Source organism: Balaenoptera acutorostrata, chromosome 15, assembly GCF_949987535.1.
Source record: "Balaenoptera acutorostrata chromosome 15, mBalAcu1.1, whole genome shotgun sequence".
NCBI classification, from domain to species: domain Eukaryota; kingdom Metazoa; phylum Chordata; class Mammalia; order Artiodactyla; family Balaenopteridae; genus Balaenoptera; species Balaenoptera acutorostrata.
This window is the reverse complement of record NC_080078.1, coordinates 5310291-5332759: the sequence shown is the minus strand read 5'-3', so window position 1 is coordinate 5332759 and position 22469 is coordinate 5310291. Positions and strand designations below refer to the sequence as shown.

At 43.5% G+C, this 22469-nt stretch overlaps 1 protein-coding gene across 2 annotated transcripts in view; it reads right to left on the bottom strand.

Annotated features, from left to right (window-relative positions):
• Window positions 1–22469, bottom strand: part of LMTK2 (lemur tyrosine kinase 2) — an 84438-nt gene that overhangs the window by 25072 nt on the left and 36897 nt on the right. For both annotated transcript variants that reach the window (XM_007186724.3, XM_007186725.3), the window contains exons 5-7: window positions 20014–20132; window positions 13966–14053; window positions 2853–2989 (exon numbers count right to left, since the gene is read on the bottom strand). In XM_007186724.3, coding sequence (XP_007186786.2) covers window positions 2853–2989; window positions 13966–14053; window positions 20014–20132 — 344 coding nt within the window. The remainder of the gene's footprint in view (window positions 1–2852; window positions 2990–13965; window positions 14054–20013; window positions 20133–22469) is intronic.

The following is a 22469-nucleotide window of genomic DNA, read 5'->3' as shown; positions in this document are numbered from 1 at the left end:
CTTATGTAATCTTGACCAGAGCACCTCAGGGCAAGATTATCCCCATTTCATAGAAGAAACAGGCTCAGAGGATTAAGGAACGTGCCTCACACTGGTAAAGCTGAGGAGAGGCCACTTAACAGCAGCAACCTGCCGCTGGCAGCCACGAAGGTCTAAAAAGAAAAATCCCTACGTGGGTTGTGAAGAGACTCTGCCGCTTACCACTTGAAGGGGGGATGCAGCTCACAGAGATATAGGCAGAGGATTAAGGCAAGAGGACTCCGACATGGCACTAAGAGGCAACTCTGCTTAGGGTCTGGACAGCTTTCAGCCCTGCTTATCAGGTCAGCCCCCATCATGCTTCTCTTCCCCGACACACAGCACAGCCAGCCCGCAGGTCTACAGCAGTCCTTCCTAACCCCCTCACACGTACCTTCTGTGTAAGCTGGGTTATATGAACACTGGGCTCCTGTAACACTGGACACCCACACTCTTAGGGCTGGATGACTTAGTCACCTCGGTGTTTCTCAGCAGAGAGTAACTTTAACTTTAAAACTGGGCAAATCCTACAGAGGTCCTTTCGTGCACAGCTGCCACCTGGGCACTCCTCAAGGCCACCGTCACACAGGTCTCCAGCTACGTGAGCCACCACAAGGCCCACGCCGCGGGCTGGATGCCCTGTGCACTTAGCTCACTGCAGTGACCTGGTGGCTTCTCATGGGAGCTGCTCCTTCAGGAAGACTGACAGGCTGGGGACAGGAAGTCCCAGGCCCTTGGCCAGCAGGGCAGGATGGCGTGCAGCGTAACACACTGGCAACTCCTGCTGTTTACGTGGCCTTCACGAATGTCACGCGTTTGACTGCAGAAACACAGGCTACCCAAGACCCAGGCACACGTCTCCTCTTAGACGATAAGTAAAAATAAAATTTAATTGGGGGTGCTTTACTAGATCAGCTTCCAGTTGGACATGTAGGATATTCTATTTTCAACCAACACAGAAAGTCCGACTTTGAGTTAGCAAATAAATATTCTAAAGTCCAACTTAAAAATACGCTACTATGTATTCAATATCTTATAATAACCTATTGATATAATGACAAATAATCTGAAAGAAATATATATATATAACTGAGTCACTATGCTGTACATGTGAAACTAACGCAATACTGTAAATCAACTATACTTCAATTTTTAAAAGATGCTATTACGCGGTGCTACGAACAAAAAAATAAAGCACAAAATTTTGCCCCAAATGGAAATTTTACATAAAATACGGCTACTTTTTAAAATAAAATGAAACAGTTGTCAATGGTTTCAAGAATTTTCTTTACCTTGAGTTTATGCACCTGAATTAAATCTAAACCACGTGAGTTAATTTATCAACTTTATTTGTTCTAAAGTTCACAAGATTCTAAATTAAGTAAAACTTTAACCTAAAGAAACTCACAGGAAGATAACATTTACTCTGACATCCTTGCCAATTTTTAAAATACAAGAGTAGAAACCGACTTGGGCTTTAAACACAATTTCTAGCTGTCTTTGATAACTTTATGTTGCTGATTCTGATATGATATTCTTTTTAAATGCTCCATTCTCCAAAATCTAAAAATTCCTACACCAAGTATTAGGTAATAATCATCTGTGTTTCACAAAAGATTAACAATACAAATATGCTGGGAATTAACCTGTTATGAAGTTAAAAAACAAAATATAAGATTTCTCCATTATAAAACAAATAGATCTTTATATTTTGAAGTTTTGTGTAAGGGTTTCTGCCTTAGGCCTGAAGAAACTCATGATCTTCTGGGTCTCTTAAAAAGCACTTTATCAGAATGATTTGCTCACTATGCAAGCCAGACAAGATAGATGTGTAAGAAAAATGTGAATTTTCGTTCTTCCCACCCTGAAGTAATGTTGAGAATTTGATAGGTATTTTTCCATGGCTGTTCACACACACACACACACACACACACACACACACACACACACACACACACCCCTACAAATAAAAGAGTTATTTTTTTTTAACGTTGTCATATTATAAATATACTCCTGTGCAACCTGCTTTAAAAAATACATAATACTTCATGGACATCCTCCGCGTCAGTACACACAGGCGCTCCTTTTCAGGTCTTTGGATTGTTAAGAGTTAAATGACTTAAAGTCAACTAAAGAGACACTGCCCAGTTCGTCCAGAGACCTGAGAAATAATTTTAAACATAAATCAGAGCTCAAAAGGCTATTCACAGAATCATCATCTCAGACAGGACTCAAAGCCCTTTGTTGTTTTAATTACGGAAATTACATTGATGATCTGAACAAGATACGATGCGCTCCAGAGAGCTGCAGCTATTCAAGTAGGAACAGAAAGGCTTGGACAGAAACGTGTTATCCCAACCACTGTGTTGCCCACACACAACCCCCGATCACCCCCAGCCTGGCCTGGGTGGCGTTGGTCGGAGACCAATGCTGTGACCTTCTATGAGAAGATGATGTCAGCCCCTCAGACCCCTTCTTCCCATCTCCGGAACGGGAGGCGGGCCACACCGTGAAACCCAGCGGGTAGAGCCGGAGCCTGAAGCTGACAGAAGGAGAATGCAAGACTGGAACTGTTCCCTCTGCACTCTTTTGCATTCTTTGAAATTCTGGGACTAATTTCTAGGCCTTAGGCTGTATTAAGGCCCTCTGTTCCCCGGCATTGGTTTAAATGGAGCCCAGCTCAACCCTTATTCTGACACTGGGCAGGAGCGGACACCTTGTTTACACATCGAGAGTTCACATTACAGCCGGTCCTCCTTGAGCTTCCTGCGGGGCCTCTTCCCACACTTCTGGGGTCAGCAGTGCGGGAGGTGCACGCGAGCAGAGGGACCCACCTGTGCAGGAAGTGCCGCTTGTGCATGGCCGCCAGCCCCGCCGCGATCTCGCACGCCAGCCTCTGCAGCAGCCTGGTCTGCGCGTCCCCCCGCGCCGGCTCGGGCTCGCCACCGCGCAGGTACGCCTTCAGATCGCCCTGCGGAAACCAGCCCAGGTCAGTCTCCAGAGAGGACCGGGGGAACAAACGGGCATCTCCACACACGCCTCAGCTGACCGAGAGGCTAAGATTACTTATTGGAAATTATTTCGATTTGAGCTTAATAAAGAATAATCTCACCCTGAACAAGTGTGAAATTACAAAAAAGCAATTCCAACCAAATACTTCAAAGGTAGAGAAAACACTATTCTCCTTTTAGGATCATTCTAAATTAAACATTAGTTTACCTTTGTTATATAAACACACGGATAACAACAGTTTAAAAAGATAAATTGGCAATAATGCACTATTTAAGTGCAGAGGTACAGAAATTTCCAGGTAACTAAGAGATGAGATGGAGAGTAAAAGAAGTACCATTCACACCACCCTCAGGGATTCCAGGAGAACATCACACCACAAAGGCCACAGGAGCAACAGAGAGGGAGATGAGGAGAGAAAAATGGGTGGAAGAGGAGGAAAAAGTACCCTCAGTGCCGGTAACTGCTTCAGTTCTCTGCCGGCTTCCCCAGGGCCCTGTGTTGCCCAGAGACCACTGCGAGAAAGAACATTCTAGCCACTCCAGAAAAATTTATGATGTTAATTTAAATAAGCCTGTTCAAAGGACAGCAGCACGGGCAGGAAAATGGACAAATTCACATTTAGACACCCAGCACACGTGTTTCAATGCCGAGTACCCCACGTATTTGCACAGGACTCCCCTATCTTATCCTGTTTCTTGTTTCATGACTTTAATTTTAGGGCTGTATGTCTTGGGGGATTTATAGTGTATCTCTTTTGGGAAATACACTTTTGAGGCAATCTTCCACATTCTGCTTACCACATGATTAAGTATTTATTGATGTGATTTAATTCCAAGTTTAAGCTTCATATAATCAGTTAATAAAATTTAGAAAGCAAGCCAACAGCTTTCACTTTTCTTTACATCTGAGTCAAAAAAGACTCCGGAGGAAGAAAATTTTTCTCAACCAATTAAAGATTCTGATACATTTCTTATAACTGCTACTGAAGATAGCAAATTCCTCCCAGAATTAAACTTTAAAACACAATATTCCTTTACTAGCATTTGTCCACACTGAAAAATAAATACATTCCAATGTAACTTCTAGGTCCACACCAAGAATCTAAATTTGTTTTCATTCCCAGTTTCCATCATCTTAATATGAACGATAACGTTGATATCAATAACTGTTACCACCGGAGCTTTCGAACGTGTGCCAAGCACTGTTCTTGGAGTTTCCACACCTGTTACCCTCAAATAACTCTCACAATGTAAAACACTTTCCAGATGTGGAACAGGCTTCGGGAGGTTAAGAACTTTGCCCAAGGCCACAGAGCTAACAAACAGTGGGGCTGCACTTCTACAGTTTACCAACTTGTCAAGAAAATTCTATTTGGTGAGTAAATCAAATTAGTATGTAGATCAAACCGATTATTCTATAAGAATGAATGTCCAGTAAACTAAAGCCAATCACACAGCTGTGGAGGAGTCTCCCAAACTGAGTGAACTGCTCTGCCAGGGCAGCAGCTGCTCCCCTCGGGACCAAGGTGTGTGCTCACCCACGTCATGGTCCTCCTATTTCTTTGCGAATGTGGTGCTTTCCCCTTTTGCTCCCCTAGCAATTACAAGCTGCTCCAGCGGAGAAACAGACACCTTTTCCGCCCCTTTAAAAATACATGTCCCTCCTCGTCCCAACCTCACCTTCACCCAGGCTAGGCTCTGTCCAGCATGGGAGTGGTGGGAATAAACCCAGCTTTGGGCGACAATTAAATTAACCCAGAAAAACTCCAGCAAAAAGCACCAGGCTACAGGTTAATGGGATTTTCATAAGGTAGCTCATATGAAAACAAAGAGCTGAAGTTTATTTACATTACCAGTGAAATGACCACTTACATGCATCTGTCTAACCCCTTTCTTGCAATATCCATCTAAGGAAAAAACTACCCTCACACAAAAGTAGGATTATGCTGTGCTGCATCTGGCCACTTCTCAAAACAAACAGAAGCTTCGGGCAAACAGCAAGTACTTCCCAAGTGACTTTGGCCATGAAGGCAGGAATGGCAGAGTGGGTGTAGTTATTTTTCAAGGTTACCTAAAGCATATTCCTTACCACTCACTGTTCTAAAGTTATCTTCTCCCCACAATAGGCCACTCCCCAGATTTCACTAGAAGATAAAGTATAATCAACAGAAGGGGATTTTGCTTCAGACCGCTAACGCTCTGAAAGTTTCCAGCTTGGCAAAAACTAAAAGCCTCTCCCAACCCACACTGGGGGGAGGCAAAGTGAGCTCGACCCCGGAAAATACGTCTCTAACCTGGGGAGTAAACATGAGCGATTACTGAGGAGCCCGATGACTGTTTTCTCAAGGATGAGACCTGTGATGGGTTGAGAGGGACTCTTTCTATGTTCTAGAAAGAGCCTCAGAGCTCTCCTGGCACCACCATTTAAAATAAAAATCAGCATAAAATCTTTAATTACAGAAAAAAATTTTTATATTATATAAGTACTAAAAATTGACTCATTCTATCCAAAACAGATAAAGCTGTATTTAGATATCTGGCTTATTTTATTTATGTTTTAATGATGCCTAGTGAGTAGACAGGGATTATTACTTTGGTCCATTATTTGAAGAGAAAAACACTGAGAACAGCAATGTATTCTGAACTAAAATAAAGTTTCCTTTATCCAAGTTTTAAAAATTTCTCAGATCCTCCCTAAACTGTGCCCCTCTGCAAAATACTCAAAAAGAAAAATGTATGACACTAGATGGCAGCAAAGTGCTTATACTAAGATCTCAGATACCAGAGCAGCCCCTTGGCCGACTTCTTGGCGTGAGTCACTTGAAGACCTTTAGATGGTTACTCACAAGGGTCCTCTTAAATCCCAGCATCAGCTGCCATGAGGGCTTCGTCCAGCTTTTCGCAGGACACTGAGAACAATGAACTAACTTCAATACAATGTAAAAACCCAACAAGTAAATAGCTTTATAACTGAAAAATTAGTTGTTTATACATTGAATAGAAGGATTTGGGAGGAAAATTTATGTTTTTAAACAAAACTCTGAGGACTTCCCTGGTGGCGCAGTGGTTAAGAATCCGCCTGCCAATGCAGGGGACACGGGTGCGAACCCTGGTCCGGGAAGATCCCACATGCCGCAGAGCAACTAAGCCCGTGCGCCACAACTACTGAGCCTGTGCTCCACAACTACTGAGCCTGTGCTCTAGAGCCTGCAAGCCACAACTACTGAAGCCTGTGCACCACAACTCCTGAGCCTGTGCTCTAGAGCCCGTGAGCCACAACTACTGAGCCTGTGTGCCGCAACTACTGAAGGCCGCACACCTAGAGCCCGTGCTCTGCAGCAAGAGAAGCCACCGCAGTGAGAAGTCCGCACACTGCAACAAAGAGTAGCCCCCGCTTGCCGCAACTAGAGAGAGCCCGCGCGGCAATAAAGACCCAACGCAGCCAAAAATTTTAAAGATTTAAAAACAACAAAAAAATCTGAGTGAAAGGAGGAAAGAATGGCAGCAACAGCCGCGTGCTCGGTGTTCACTGACAAAATGAAACAGGGAGGTAGGGCGGGAGCCCTGGGAACGCCCCCAGCCCGAGGGTTTCTTAACTCCCTCAAGCCCTCTGACTGCGCCTACTTTTCCCTCCACCACTCGAGTCCCGCCCCGCCCCCCACATCCACACCTGCACAGCACCTTCTGTTATCACGGATTATTCTCCCTGAGCCCATCCCTTCTCTGCTGAAATACCTCTCAGGTGAATCCCACAAAGAACCAGCAAGCGCCCCTCTGCCTCCAAACCCGGTTCCCACTCCCACCCCACCTCCCTCCCCTCTTCACGGACAGACGCCTCAAAAGCCGGGTCTCTGCCGGCTGGCCTGCCTCCTGGCCCCCCAATCTCTCTCGAACCCCCCGCCCCCCAACAGGCTGGGCTCTAGCTGCTCCTGCTGGGCAGGACCAAGTGAGGGGCCCATCCCTTCCTTCCCCACCGGTCTCCTGGCTTTCTTCCGAGCTCACCGGCCACTCCTTTCTGGGGCCCCTGTGCTGGACCTTCCCCCTTACTGGTCTGTAGGCGTCGGCACGCCCAGGGCTCTGTCTGTGGTCCTCATGCCCCCTCACCGTGACACTCATTCCCGGGTGATCCTATCACCCTGTGGCTTTGAAAATCACCGCTCATACATTTCTCTGGCTCAGACCCCTCCACCTCCTGAGCCCAGACTCATCTGTCCAGCTGCGGACTCGACACCCTTCCCTCGGGGCCCTAAGAGGCACCTCAAACCTAACACGCCCAGTGCAAAGCTCTGACGATCTGCTCCATCTCAGGAAATGGCATCACCGCTTTCCCAGTGGAGCAGGCCAAAACCAAAGTCCTCATTCTTGAGTTTGCTCTCTCCCTAGACGCCCACATCCAACCCATCACCAGCCCCGGGTCTATTTTCACAGAGAGCCAGGGCAGCAGCCGCGCGTGGGGAAGGGGAGCCACGGGCAGGGCCCGGGGACCGGGGATGCGCCGCCCCTACCAGCCGCCCCCTTTCAAGCCTGATGATGCCGTGTCATTGCTCTGCACGTGTCCCTGCTGCCGGCTCCGAGTGAGAGACACCGTCTACGTGCACCCCTGTTCCACGGTCGGCCCTTGTCCTTTCTTTTCTACTGCGGCTCCCGAGTGGCAGGGGCACGTCGCCCATCTCTGCATCGGAGGGTCCCAGGGCATGGGCTTACGTAACGAACTCATTTACAAATAAGACACGGATGTGGACTAGGCATTTTCTGTACAAAAGGCCAATTCGAAAATGGAGGCTTCCCACTGGTGGAAGACAAATGTACAGCCATTAAACTACCTGATATAGAAGTACATAGAATAAAATTAAGTCATCGGTTAAAATCCCCACTTTGCCACAAGCAATCATGTGACATCAGGCAAGTCAATTAACCAAAGAAGAGAAGACAGAAAGCCTGGTCCTGAGGTCGGGCGTGGGTGTGGCCCCGAGAGGCCCTTCATCTCTTGCAGCCCGGTTTCCTAATCTGTAACATGAAGAAGACTGAGTCAAGAAGACTCAGTGAAGGAGAAGCAAACACCTCAGGCCCAGCATGAGACACAGGTCGGAGCCCTCCCTCCTCACACCGCCACCCCTGTGTGGGCAGCGGCCAAGCTTCCCACAGCCCTGGGAGCCCGGGACCCTGCATCCCTGCCTCTCCTGAGCGGCTGAAGCAAGCCCGGCCCGCAGAGGACTGTGGAAATCTGTACACGACACCAAGATCGCTCCCTTGCAAAGAAAAGACTATCATCTCTTGCTTCAGAGTCCGGTGACAGAGGAAGAAACTGCTGACTCTCACGGGAGATAAGACGGAGTGGAGGTGATCTACTTCCTTGTCTTTATCACCTGGGCCTGCAGTCTGGCCTCCAAGTAGTTGGTCTCTGCTAGTCCCCTTTCCAGCTGATCTTTCCCAGCGGATGCCAACCAGCCTCTCCTAACGCAGTGCTCTCTCACCGGTCCCCACGCCACCCACTGTGGGACCATCTATCGCCCCCCCCGCAACCCCAGTCCACATGCACAGTTGAGCTTCCCTGCCTGGCTCACGCTGTTCCTACGACCCTTTCCTGCTGAGGAAAGTCCATCCACACACCTGTCCACACTCAGACCAAACGCCACTTCCCTTGTGAAGCCTTCCCAAAGGAGCCAGTGAGCCTAGTTAGAATTGCTATACAGAACTACTCAAACCTTTAAATTACCAATTAAGAAACTAAAAATGAATAAAAATAACTACCACTTCCTGAGCACCTACTATGCCTACAGGGTGGGCAGTATCACCCCCATTTTACAGATGTCTACACTGAGGCTTAAAGAGGTCACGTAACTCCCCAAGGTGATACACAGGTAAGTGGCAGGACCAGCATCTGAAGGCAGGCCCGCCTGGCTCTACAGGCAGGGAAGGCAGGATCAGGGTGACTCACCCGTGTTCCCGGGAGCACCGGGCACAGCTCTTTGTACTCAACAGGTGCTCATACATTTCTGTTGAGTGACCCTTACCCCCGAACAATCTTGCCCGCACAGACCTGTGAGAGCACGTGTGAGAGCACGGTGTACCTCCTATGGCCACAAGTTACACACAACACACTGCAGTGATCTCTCCCCTCACGAACACTGCACCATCAGCAGTACACATCGGTGACTCTGGTCCAGCTACCAAACTCAGAATTCTGAGTTTTCATTTTCTTTCATAAAAATTCTAAGATAAAGTGCTTTTCAGAGACTGGTAATTCCATCTCACAAGGAATGACTTAAGTAAGTGTGAAAATATTCTCTCCTTTCTCCTTAAAAGATGTTATCGCTGAGCATGATCGCTGGCTGGTGACGACGGAAGAGGCCAACATTCACTCAATAGCTCCTGACCTACTAAGAACATGTGAAGATAGTGGCTCCTTTCACTGTGGCCGCAGCTGCTGATCACCAATCCTGGGCTACAGGCCTCTGGCCTCGGGCCCCTGGCCAGAAGGTGCTTTTGCCCTGAACGACGCCCCTCTGCTCAGTCTGGCCTCTTCCTGGGAGGGTTCTGGGGCATCCAGGCCGGGAGCAGGGCTCAGCTGAAGCCAGGCTTTGGGGTGTGCTGGGAACGCCCCTGCAGTCCAGGCAGGAAGGCAGCTCTATGGCTCACGGGGCTGACACGAGCTGACCGTTTCTGCCACCTGGTCTCTGCACACACTGAGCCCCGAGGACCTAACTGCAGGGCCAGTGCCCCCAGTCGAGGCCCAGCCCTCGCTGCCCAGGAGCTGGTCCCTCTGCAACTTACTAGGGTCCAGAGATGATGAGAACGAAACTGCCCTCGGAGATAAATGTGACATCACTGCCGGGCAAGGTGGGGGACTCCCTGGGTTAACGGCCTTTACCTTGATATGAGGCTGGACATTCCAAGTGCTGACTGACAGATTTCCCAAGGGCATACCAGCCTCCTCCCAGTATAGTTAACAGCGGTACAGCCCCTTCCATAATAGTAGGTAATTACCAATGTCTTTTGTGTGGTAAAAACCACGTAACATAAAATTACCACCTTAAGTGTTTCTAAGGGTACAGTTCAGTGGCATTAAGTACACTCACACTGTTGTGCAGCCGTCACCACTGTCTATCCACAGAACTCTCTTCATCTTCCCAAACTGAAAATCTGTCCCCATTAAACACTCATTCCCCCATCCCCACCTCCCCCCAGCCCCCGGCACCCACCCTTCTACCTTCTGTCTCCGTGAGTTTGACCACTCCAGGGACCTCATATAAGTGGAATCCTACAGTATTTGTGTTTTTGTGACTTAGCTTCTTTCACTGAGCATAATGACCTCAAGGTTCTTCCATATTGCAGCACGTGTCAGAATTTCCTTCCTTTTTAAGGCTGAATAATACTCCAGTGTATGGATAGACCCAATTTTATTTGTTCAACCACTGATGGACACCTGGGCTGCTTCTGCCTCGTGGCTACTGTGAATAATGCTGCTGTGAACACGGGCATGAAAATGAGACCCAGGGACTTCCCTGGCGGTCCAGTGGTTGGGACTTCACCTTCCAATGCAGGGGGTGCGGGTTCGATCTCTGATCGGGGAGCTAAGATCCCACATGCCTCGAGGCCAGAAGATCAAAACGTAAAACAGAAGCAATATTGTAGCAAACTCAATAAAGACTTTAAAAATGGTCCACATCAAAAAAAAAAAAAAAAAAGAAAAGAAAATGAGACCCTGCTCTCAACTGTTTGGACATATGTACCTAGAAGTGAAATTGCCAGATCATGTGGAAATTCTATTTTAATTTCGGGGAGAAAAATTATTGTTTTTTAATTTTACTATTGATCAATGTACCCTTGGGCAGTGCACTTAAATAAAAATGGCTATTAGCTCTGCACTGCCAGTGAAAGCTTTTGGTGGGGATGAGGGCTCTTTCTAGATGTTCAGCCTTCAGGAGTGACTGAGGAGAGTGAACATGACTTAACGAGAGTCACATAAAATGTGTTTCAAGAAGTCACATTGCCTAATTCTGGAGGGCTGTATCCATAATCTTCATCCCAAAACATGAAAGCCAACAGAAATGTAGGTAAGTTAATATGTATGTTCTGAATACTTAGTCTAGTGTAAGTACTTGGAGAATATGCATTTGAATCTGAGATAGAAAAGTACGAGGGAAAAATTCTACAAAAAGAATGTTGGGGACTTCCCTGGTGGCGCAGTGGTTAAGAATCCGCCTGCCAATGTGGGGGACTCAGGATCCTGCCCTGGTCCAGGAAGATCCCACATGCCGCAGAGCAACTAAGCCCGTGCGCCACAACTACTGAGCCTGCACTCTAGAGCCCGCGAGCCACAACTACTGAGGCCGCGCGCCTAGAGCCCGTGCTCCACAACAAAGAGCAGCCACTGCAATGAGAAGCCCACGCACCGCAACGAAGAGCAGCCCCTGCTCGCCACAACTAGAGAAAGCCCGCGCGCAGCATCGAAGACCCAACACAACCAATAAATAAACAGATAGATAGATATATAAATAAAATTAAAAAAAAAAGAATGTTGACTTAACGAAAAACATGTATTTATCATATTTACATAAAAATAATGTCTGTACAGTAACAGTAATACAATCTTGTCAATACTGGGTCATTCATGGTAATTGTAAAGGAGTTATTTGTGTTTTTTGTGATGTCTTAGTGTTTCTTTATAAGGTATAAACTATTCCTAAGAAAACCAGGCAGCTTCATTTAAAAACAAATTAGAGGGCTTCCCTGGTGGCACAGTGGTTAAGAATCCGCCTGCCAATGCAGGGGACACGGGTTCAAGCCCTGGTCCAGGAAGATCCCACATGCCGCGGAGCAACTAAGCCCATGAGCCACAACTACTGAGCCTGCGCTCTAGAGCCACAACTACTGAGCCCATGTGCCACAACTACTGAAGCCCTCGCGCCTAGAGCCCATGCTCCACAACAAGAGAAGCCACCGCAATGAGAGTAGCCCCCGCTCACCGCAACTAGAGAAAACCCGCGCGCAGCAACGAAGACCCAACGCAGACAAAAATAAAAAACCAAAAAAAACAAATTAGAACAGCACTAAAACTAAACCCATTACCTGAACCCACTTAGAAGAAAACATTAAGCTTTTACTATTCCAGGAAAAACAACAACATTGTCTAGTAAAACTTTCAGGAATGGACAAACAGGGTGAAGAATAAGAAAATGCCAAAGTACATGAGCTAGTTTTATAAACCACCTCGATTAGCCTGGAAACGTGCTACTTCAAGAAGATGGTGATTCCTGCTGTTATTTCTGTTACAGTCACTCATGAAGAACGTTCCCATTTTTATTTATAATCAATATCAGGGACCCAAAAAAGATACCATTAAATGTCTCAGAAAAGCAGAACTCTGACAAGCAGACTTGTCTCATCACATAAAAATGCATCTTTGGTCTTCTTCCCTCACATGCTGTGTCACCTATCATACTGGTCACCAAGAGCTAGACTAAAAGGAGTTATTTTCGTATTATGATAAGTGAGGATCATACATACCGTAGCTCTGATAATTCTGAGATAATCAAAACCAGCTACGCAATAAAACTATGAGAAACATCCTTGCGAACTCCTTCCTCTTCATTCTCGTGCCTCTATTAAATAGTCAGGCTAAATGGCAATTATCACGTGTCTGCTCCCTCTAAGTAGGAGACCTAGAGGACAATGGCCAGTTTTCTCTCTGGGTCCCTTGAGAACAGCACGCTGCCTTTCTACACCAAGTGTTCAATCAGGAAGCACCCTCCATGACGGAGGAAAACGTGGGGAGGGCACAGAAGAGTAGGATTAACTCTGGTTTCCTTACATGGAGAGAGAGCTTTATGAGGTCCCAGCATCTCTGGAGAAGGGTTAAAATACTGATTAATTTTAGACCTTGTTACACTAAATATGCCTGTTGTAACTTCTGGTGTAACCATACACAAAATTAAGAAACAGTATCTAAAATAGTAGATGGGGAAAACTGAAACAAACAAAAAAATTCAAGAATCTAAAAGAAGGCTAGAATAAAAGCAAAAAAGAAAAGTTGAAACGGGTAAAAAAATAATACACAACAGGCACATAACATTCCAAATATCTCGTAGGTACAATAAACATAATTGGATGACCTGTTCCATGTTAAGTGACCGAGACTGACAGGTTAATAAAATTCTAACCGTAAGCTAATTACAAGAGATGTCAACCAGAGAAGAGGATTGACAGAGATAAACCAGGCAAATTCTAACCAAAAGAAAGCTGGCATAACTATATTAACATCAATAAAAACAGACTTAATCCTCACTAATGCTTTTAATCTTAAAGAGAGTGCATTCATAATGATAAAAGTTTCAAATTAAGGGAAGTTATATCAACTCTAAATTTGGATCCCTGACACAGCAGGGTATCAAAATGTACAAAGCAAAACAACTAGAACTATAAGGAAAAATAAGGAAAATCCATAATCAGAGCAGGAAATTTCAACATGCCTCTCAATAACTCATAGAAAACTGACCCAGTCTCCCTCTATCCCTGCCCCCTCCCCACAAATCAGAAGGATACAAGAGATTTGAACAGCCTCATAAACTTGACCCAAAAGATCCATACAGACATACTGTACAGACCACCAGAATACACGTTTTTCTCCCCAGCGTCTACAGATAGAATAAAACACTGACCTTGGGGTAGAGGTGAACATAGCCTGGAGCAGAGCTGCAGCTGACCCAGAGCCAATGAGAACCACTTTGCTCTTATCAGCCACTGAGATTTGGGGGGGTTACTATAACATAACCCACTGAAAGCTAATATATCGAGTTTATTAATAATTTTTCTTTGGAATTAACTAGCTGGGACAGAAGTGAAAGCAGTCCCTCATCCAGCATTTCTATCTGTCAAAAACACTTTGGTAAAAAACTTCTGAATACTTGACTTTGAATTTCTACTGAAAACTTACCAAGTCACAGAACTCAAACACCAGAAGATAGGGGATTGCTTCTACACACTGTCCAACACACTGAAGAATATTTGGATGTTGAAGAATACTGGTAAAAATAAAAGTCATAGTATTGTTCATGAGGGAGCAGGCTAGTAAAATTGTTCAAACAGTAACCGCAAATTTAACATTCTTAATGATTTAAATACGATCAACTGAAAAGAGCACAATAAGATTCTATTTAACAGATGTTTTCTAAGTTATGTAATGATTAAGTAATTCAAAGCCAATCAGGCGAACATTTTCACAAATTAAAACATCTCCTAACATAAGAATCTTTAACTTTAGTAATTTAACTTTATAGATATCATTTTGAAGCATCGTTTAAAAGAAGGCAAACTATATTCAATGAGCATTTCAATCCACATAATAAAATACTCAGTTACCTCTTAGGCCATCTAGCTTATATACTATTTTCATAAATCACAGTACACACAAACTCTTTTTGGAAAATATTTTGTCCAAAACAAAGTTAAAAAAAAAAAAAGATACGCCAAAATGGTTTTTTAAACTTCAAAACTTTATTTTGAAGCAATAATGAATTAAGAGTAAGTTGCAAAGATAGTACAAAGAGGTCCCATGTTCCCTTCACCCAGTTTTTCCCACTGGTGACACCTGACACAATCAGTGCAATCCCGAAACTAGGGCCCTGACACTAGGGTGCGGTGTGTGTGTGCTTGCAAGTCCTGTTATCACATGTGTGGATTTGCGCAACCACCACTCAACAGAAATGCAGAACTGCCCCCCACCACGAAGATCTCCTATGCTACCCCTTTATGCTACCCCTTTATAGTCACACCGCCGCCGCCCCCAACCATTCCTCAGCCCTGGCAACCACGAATCTGGTTTCCTTTTCTATAATGTTCTCATTTTGAGAATACTATGTAAATGAAATCACACAGTATGTGGCCTTCTGAGATTGATTTTTTCTCTCAACACAATGCCCTCCAGATTACCCGAGTCACTGCCTGCATCAGCAGTCCCTTCCCTTCTACTGCTGAGCAGGATTCCATGGCTTGGATGGATGGACCATAGTTTGTTTAACCGGTCACCTATGGAGGGCATTTTAGTTTTTCCAGTTTGAGGCTACTATAAATAAAGCTGCTATAAATAATCACACGAGATTGTGTATGGAAATAAGTTTTCACTTCTATGAGATAAATGCCTAGGAGTGCAACAGCTGGGTTACAAGATGTGATGGTTAATTTTCTGTCAACTTGGCTGAGCCACAGGGCAGATATTTGGTCAAACATTATTCTGGACACTTCTGTGAGGGTGTTTTTGGATGAGATCATCATTTAAATCAGTGGACTTTCAGTAAAAGCAGACGGTGCTCCAAAATGTGGGTGGGCTTTGTCCAAAGAACAAAGACTAGCCTCGCCCAGTGAAGAAGGAATTCTGCCAGCAGATGGCCTTTGGACATGAACTGAACAGTGGCTCTGCTCTAGGTCTCCAGCCTGCTGATCCACCCTGCAGACTTGCCAGTCTCCATAACTGCATGAGCCATTTCCCTAAAATAAATTACCTATCTATCCATCTATCTCTCTCTCGCTATCCATCCATCCATCTCTCCATCCATCCATCCCTCTCTCTCTCTATCCATCCATCCCTCTATCCATTCATCTATCCATCCATCCATCTTTCCATACATCCATCCATCCATCTATCCATCCATCCAACTATCCATCCATCTATCCATCTTTCCATACATCCATCCACCCATCTATCCATCCATCCATCTATCTATCCATCTATGCATCCAACCAGCTATCTATCTACAGATTCTACCGCCGCTGTTTCTCTGGAGAACGTTGACTAATACATACAGTGGTAAGCGTATGTTTAGTTTTTTAACAAACTGTCAAACTATTTTCCAAAGTGGCTGTACCATTTTACATTCCCACCAGCAATGTGGGAGAGATCCAGTTTCTCCACGTCCTCACCAGCATCTGGTATCGTTGCTATTTTATTTTAGCTTTCCTAATACTTGTGAAGTGGTCTCTCATCATGATCGTAATTACCCTAGTTAATGATGTTGATCTTTTCATTGCTATCCACAGATCCTCTTTGGTGTCACTTGATGTCTTTTAGATTGTTTATTTTTGTTTTTTACTGTTGAGTTTTGTCTATCTCTCTGCCAAAAACACAGTCCTAATTATGTAGCTATATAAGAGCTCTTGAAATTGGGTCAAATGATTCCTCCAATTTTTATTCTTATTTTTCATAATTTTTTCGGCTATTCTACTTTTGCCTTTATATATAATTTTAGAATAATCTTGTATATAGGTTTTTAAAATCTTGCTGGGATTTTGAAAGGAATTGCAGGAATCTGACTGGGAAGAATGGACATCTTCATGAATCTTCCAACCCATGAATATGGTATGTCTCTTCGTTTATTTAGACCTTGATTTCTTTCATCAGTTTCTATAGTTTTCAGCATGCAAGTCCTGTACGTGTACTTAAGTATTTCTTTTTTGTTTTTGAGTGAATATAAAAGTTATTTTATTTAAAAGTTGGTTTCCACATGTTCATTGATAGTACACAGAAATAAAACTGACTTTTGTATGTTGATCATGCATCCTGCAACCTTGTTGAATTCTCTTACTAGTTCTAGGGGATTTTTTTTTTTTGGAGATTCCTTGGGATTTTCTGCATATAAACACAGACACTTATGTCCTTCTTTCTGATCTACAGGCTTCTGAATGTTTCCTTTTCTTGCCTTATTGAGCTAGTTAGAACTTCTGGCTCTTATTGAATAGCAGGGATGAGAGCGAACATCTACGTCTTTCTTGATCTTAGGGATAAAAGCATTCAGTCTTTCACCATTAAGTATGATGCTAGATGTAGATTTTTTGTAGATGTTCTTTAATAAGTGGAGGAGAGTCTCATCTAATTCTAGTTTTCAAAGAGTTTTTATCAAGAATTAGTGTGGAGTTTTGTCAAATGTTTTTCTCCACCAACTGACAGGATCATGTGATGTTTCTTCTTTACCCGGTAATTATGGTGGATTACACTGATTGATTTTCAAATACTGAATCAGACTAGCATTCCTGGAATAAATTCCAATTGGTCATGATATATAGCTTTTTATATATTTGCTAATATTTTGGTTAGAATTTCTGCATCAACATCGATGACAGATATTGGTCTATAGTTTTCCTTTTTGTGCTATCTTTGTCAGGTTTTGGTATCAGGGTAATACTGGCTTCATAAAATGAGTTAGGAAGTGTTCCCTCCTCTTCTATTTTCTAGAAAATATTGTGTAGAATTGGCATTAATTCATCTTTAGTCATTTTGTAGAATGCTCTGGTGAAACTGTCTAAGCCTGGGGATTCTTTTTCAGAGTTTTTAAGTTGCAAACTCCACTTCTTCGATGATTATAGGTCTATTCAAATAACCTATTTCATACTGGGTGAGTTGTGGTGGTTTGTGCTTTTTGAGTAATTGGTTCATTTCATCTAAGTTGTCAAATATATATATACGTAGAGCTGTTTGTCCCTTATTATCCTTTTGATGTCTGTAGGGTCTCTTTCATTCCTGATATTAGGAATCTGTGTCTTCTCTCTTTTATTCTCTGTCAGTCTTGTTAGAGGTTTGTCAATTTTATTATCTTTCCAAAGAGCCAGCTTTATGTTTCAATGATTTTTATCTACTGTTATTCTGTTTTCACTTTTATCGACCTCTGCTCTTATCTTTAATATCTACTCCTTCTGTTTGCTTTGAGTTCAGCTTGCTCCTCTTTTTTTGGTCCTTTAAAGTATGAGCTTAGGTTATTGATTTGAGACTTCTCCTCTTTTCCAATGTAACCCCTCTACAGGTGAGGTGGTGTTTCTTTCTCCCTGCTTTTGAGATTTTTTTGTCTTTCGTTTTCAGAAGTTTGATTATGATGTGTGTTGGCATGAATTTCTTTGGGTTTATCCTGTTTGAGATTTGATCAACTTATGAATCTGTAAGTTTGTCTTTTCAAAATGTGGAACATTTTCCAGTTAATATTTCTTCAAATACTTTTTCTTTTTTTTTTTTTATTAATTAATTTATTTTTGTCTGTATTGGGTCTTCGGTTCGTGCGAGGGCTTTCTCCAGTTGCGGCAAGTGGGGGCCACTCTTCATCGCGGTGCGGGGACCGCTCTTCATCGCGGTGCGCGGGCCTTTCTCCATCGCGGCCCCTCCCGTTGCGGGGCACAGGCTCCAGACGCGCAGGCTCAGCAATTGTGGCTCACGGGCCCAGCTGCTCCGCGGCATGTGGGATCTTCCCAGACCAGGGCTCGAACCCGTGTCCCCTGCATTAGCAGGCAGATTCTCAACCACTGCGCCACCAGGGAAGCCCTCAAATACTTTTTCTATCCACTTTCTATCTCCTTTCAATCTGGGATGTCTTGATCTTTTGTTCAAGTCCCCCAAGTCCCTGAGGCACTTTTCATTTTTTTAAACATATTTTCTTTTTGTTGTTTGAACTGGGCGATATTTATTGTTTTATCTTCAACTTCACTGATTTTTTTCCTCTGTCCTCTCCATTCTGCTGTTGAACTCATCCAGTGAGTTTTTACTTTATTATATTTTTCAGTTCTAAAGTGTCCACTTTGGTCTTCTTTATGTGGTCTATGTCTTTGCTGAAACTTTGCTTTTTTCATTTGTTTCAAGGGTACTGTAACTTTTTTAAAATATAAATTTATTTATTTATTTTATTTTTGGCTATGTTAGGTCTTCATTGCTGCACACGGGCTTTCTCTAGTTGCGGCGAACGGGGGCTACTCTTTGTTGCAGTGCATGGGCTTCTCATTGTGGTGGCTTCTCTTGTTGCAGAGCAGGGGTTCTAGGCATGTGGGCTTCAGTAGTTGTGGCACATAGGCTTAGTTGCTCCACGGCATGTGGGATCTTCCCAGACCAGGGCTCAAACCCATGTCCCCTGCACTGGCAGGAGGATTCTTAACCACTATGCCACCAGGGAAGTCCCAGGGTACTATAATTTATTGCTCATTGAAGCATTTTTACAACAGCTGCTTTAAAATCCTTGTCAGATAATCCTAACACCTCTGTCATCTTGGTGTTGGTATCTGTTGTCTTTTCTATTTTTTGTGTGTGTTTATTTTATTGAAGTATAGTTGATTTACAATGTTGTGCTAATTTGTACTGTACAGCAAAGTGATTCAGTTGTAAATGTATATATATTCTTTTTCATATTCTTTTCCATTATGGTTTATCACAGGATATTGAATATAGTTCCCTGTGCTGTAACAGTAGGACCTTGTTGTTTATCCATTTTATATATAACAGTGTGCATCTGCTAATCCCAAACTCCCAGTCTATCCCTACCCTGGCCCCCCTCCCACTTGGTAACCACATGCCTATTCTCTATATCTGTGAGTCTGTTTCTGTTTTGTAAACAGTTCATTTGTGTCATACTTTAGATTCCACATATAAGTGATATCATATGATATTTGTCTTTCTTTGTCTGACTTACTTCACTTAGTTTGATAATCTCTAGGTTCATCCATGTTGCTGCAAATGGCATTATTTCATTCTTTTTTATGGCTGAGTAGTATTCCATTGTATATAACGTACCACATCTTCTTTATCCATTTCTCTGTCGATGGACATTTAGGTTGTTTCTATGTCTTGGCTATTGTGAACAGTGCTGCTATGAACAGAGGGGTGCATGTATCTTTTTGAATTAGAGTTTTGTCTGGGTACCTGACCAGGAGTGGGATTGCTGGACCATTTGGCAACTCTACGTTTAGTTTTTTGAGGAATCTCCATACTGTTTTCCATAGTGACTGCATCAATTTACATTCCCACCATCTGTTGTCTTTTCTTACTTGAGTTGAGTTCTCTTGGTTCTTGGAAAGATGAGTGATTTCAGCTGAAACCTGGACATTTTGGGTCTTATGAGACTCTGGATCTTATTTAAATTTTGTATTTTACAAGCAGAAATCCCAAAGGCGTTTTAAACACCTGATTTTCAACAGACCACAGACCACGTTTACAAAACATTCATTACAGTTTACTTACTAGTATGGTTCTCCATTTTTCAAAAAAGTATCGTGTTCCTTTGGGCTCGCACTTGCTTTTAACTCCTTCACTATTACTCTCGCTACACTAGTGCCCGTGTAGATCTCTCCAAGGAGCACCTAAAACCAAAGAATAGTTTTTCACTTCACTTCCATCAACATGATAAAGAAGTATGTTACACTTACCAGGAAATGGAATACAGGAAAACAAATTAAGCAACAGTCAGATGGCTTTCTATTATTTTAAATACTACCTCACGAAAAGCTTGGAAAGCTAAAATATTTTCCTTAAATTTTAAAACAGTCATCAGACTTTTACAACATTCATATATTTATATGTACTTCTTTTCTATTTACTTAAAAATGTTTTATACTTTCACGGAAATTGCCAATGACATTACAGAAGAGTAATTTATTAGTTTGGTTCAAATATAACCCAAATATTTCTCAAAAACACTTCAACTGAGTTGTGTTATTTTGTTATGTCTACTTCACATAGGACAAAATAAACTGACAAACAGCCAGTGTACAAATTATCATTGCATTAAAAATCCACGGCATGCCAGTTATTCCAGGCCTTTATCTTGTACTAAAGCTTCAGTCAAAACACAGGGAAAAAACACTCCACTGAAGTTAACAGAACACAAAATGCGAATGAAAATAAGAACAAGCTACAAGTGATATATTAAGTATTAATATAGGACAATACAAAGGCACTCCAAAATACAATATTTAAGATGAAAATGATGATGAAGTAAAGATTTTTATCTAATTTGAGAATGGTCAAAACTAAAAGGCTTCCTTTTAAAATAGGTTTTTTATATTTTTATAAAATAGATTAATTTTAATGCCCTGAAAATAGAGAATAAGAACCTAAACAGAATTTAATGTTATATTAGGAATATAAGGGCAGAAAAATGCATAGAACAGGAAACTCTGATAATTAACTAAGCCATATTCTCTGTTTCAAATAACCAGTTTGCACAGATGTAACAAGCCTAACACGTCCATGGTGTCGATTTGCCAACAGGGGAGAATGACTAGAGGACCAGTGCAATGATCTGGCTCACTGTCTCCGTCTCTGTCGCCAGCACTGTTGTCATCCTTGGAGGGCAACGTCTGCAGGGACTATTCACTCAACACCGGGACCTCTCAGTTCTCTGACCTCAATCCTGCTCATCTTTCCTACGACCCCATCTCAGCAAACACTCCCAGGGGTCTAGACCTAGCTAGTAATTATGTTATGTCCAAAACCTTGAATTTTAACTTCTTCTCTACCCGTCCTTCGATTTCCAGCTCACTTACTTCAACAGTCTAATCCAACAAGTGCACAACTTGCCCCCCAATCCACTAATGATCCCGCTTCTCCACCCTCCTGTCCTGACTGCAGGCCCCGCTACCCTCCCTGACAGCTTAGAGCCCACGACCCTTCACTCCCATCACCCCCGCGCCCTCTCACTGAGGTCTATTAGCTCAGCCAAGCCTCACTGCTGCTTAAATCCATCTACTTGCCTACAATAAAAAGCATCAAAAGTAGACAAAAGCCATGATGAGTGGTCTCATTTTAAATCTGGGAGGGTCCTCAGCACTGCTCACCACCCCTCCCATTTCCCCAGTTGATATACCTTCCCACCTTCTCCTCCTGTTCAAACTTCATGTACATCTTTTCACTCCTGCATTTCAAATGGGCCTTCTATTTACTGAATAAAATGATCAGAAGTGAACCTGCTCATTTTAACACCAAATCCACCTGCACCTGTGTACACATCCTGTTTCTGCTCCCATTTCAGGAGAGAAACTGTCCCTGTGCCTAAGACCAAGTCCTACAAAAATGCTATGGATCCCTTCTACGCTTACACCCCCTCCCACAGTATCAGTCCCCCCTCCCATATAAACATGCTAAAATAGCAGCATATACTATTAAAAAAAACAATCAAAAAACCTTCCCGGGGGCTTCCCTGGTGGCGCAGTGGTTGAGAGTCTGCCTGCCAATGCAGGGGACACGGGTTCGAGCCCTGGTCCGGGAAGATCCCACATGCCGCGGAGCGAATGGGCCCGTGAGCCACAATTACTGAGCCTGCGCGTCTGGAGCCTGTGCTCTGCAGCAAGGGGGGTTGCGATGGTGTCAGAGACCCGCGCGCCGTGATGAGGGGTGGCCCCCGCTTGCCGCAACTGGAGAAGGCCCTCGCACGGAAACGAAGATCCAACACAGCCATAAATAAATAAATAAATAAATAAATAAAATTTAAAAAACAAAAAAAAAACCTTCCCTTGACCCTTGGATGGGCCCAAACAGCTCATAATTTCTCTGTTCCCTTTTAGATTAAAACTCCTCAACAGAGTTGTCTAAATGTGCTATCTCCAGTTTCTCCCTGGAACCCACCCCACGTGAGGATGTGACATGGCCCTTTTGAGGTCACAAGGACTGAATCTTTTGAGGATACCATGCACTGCATG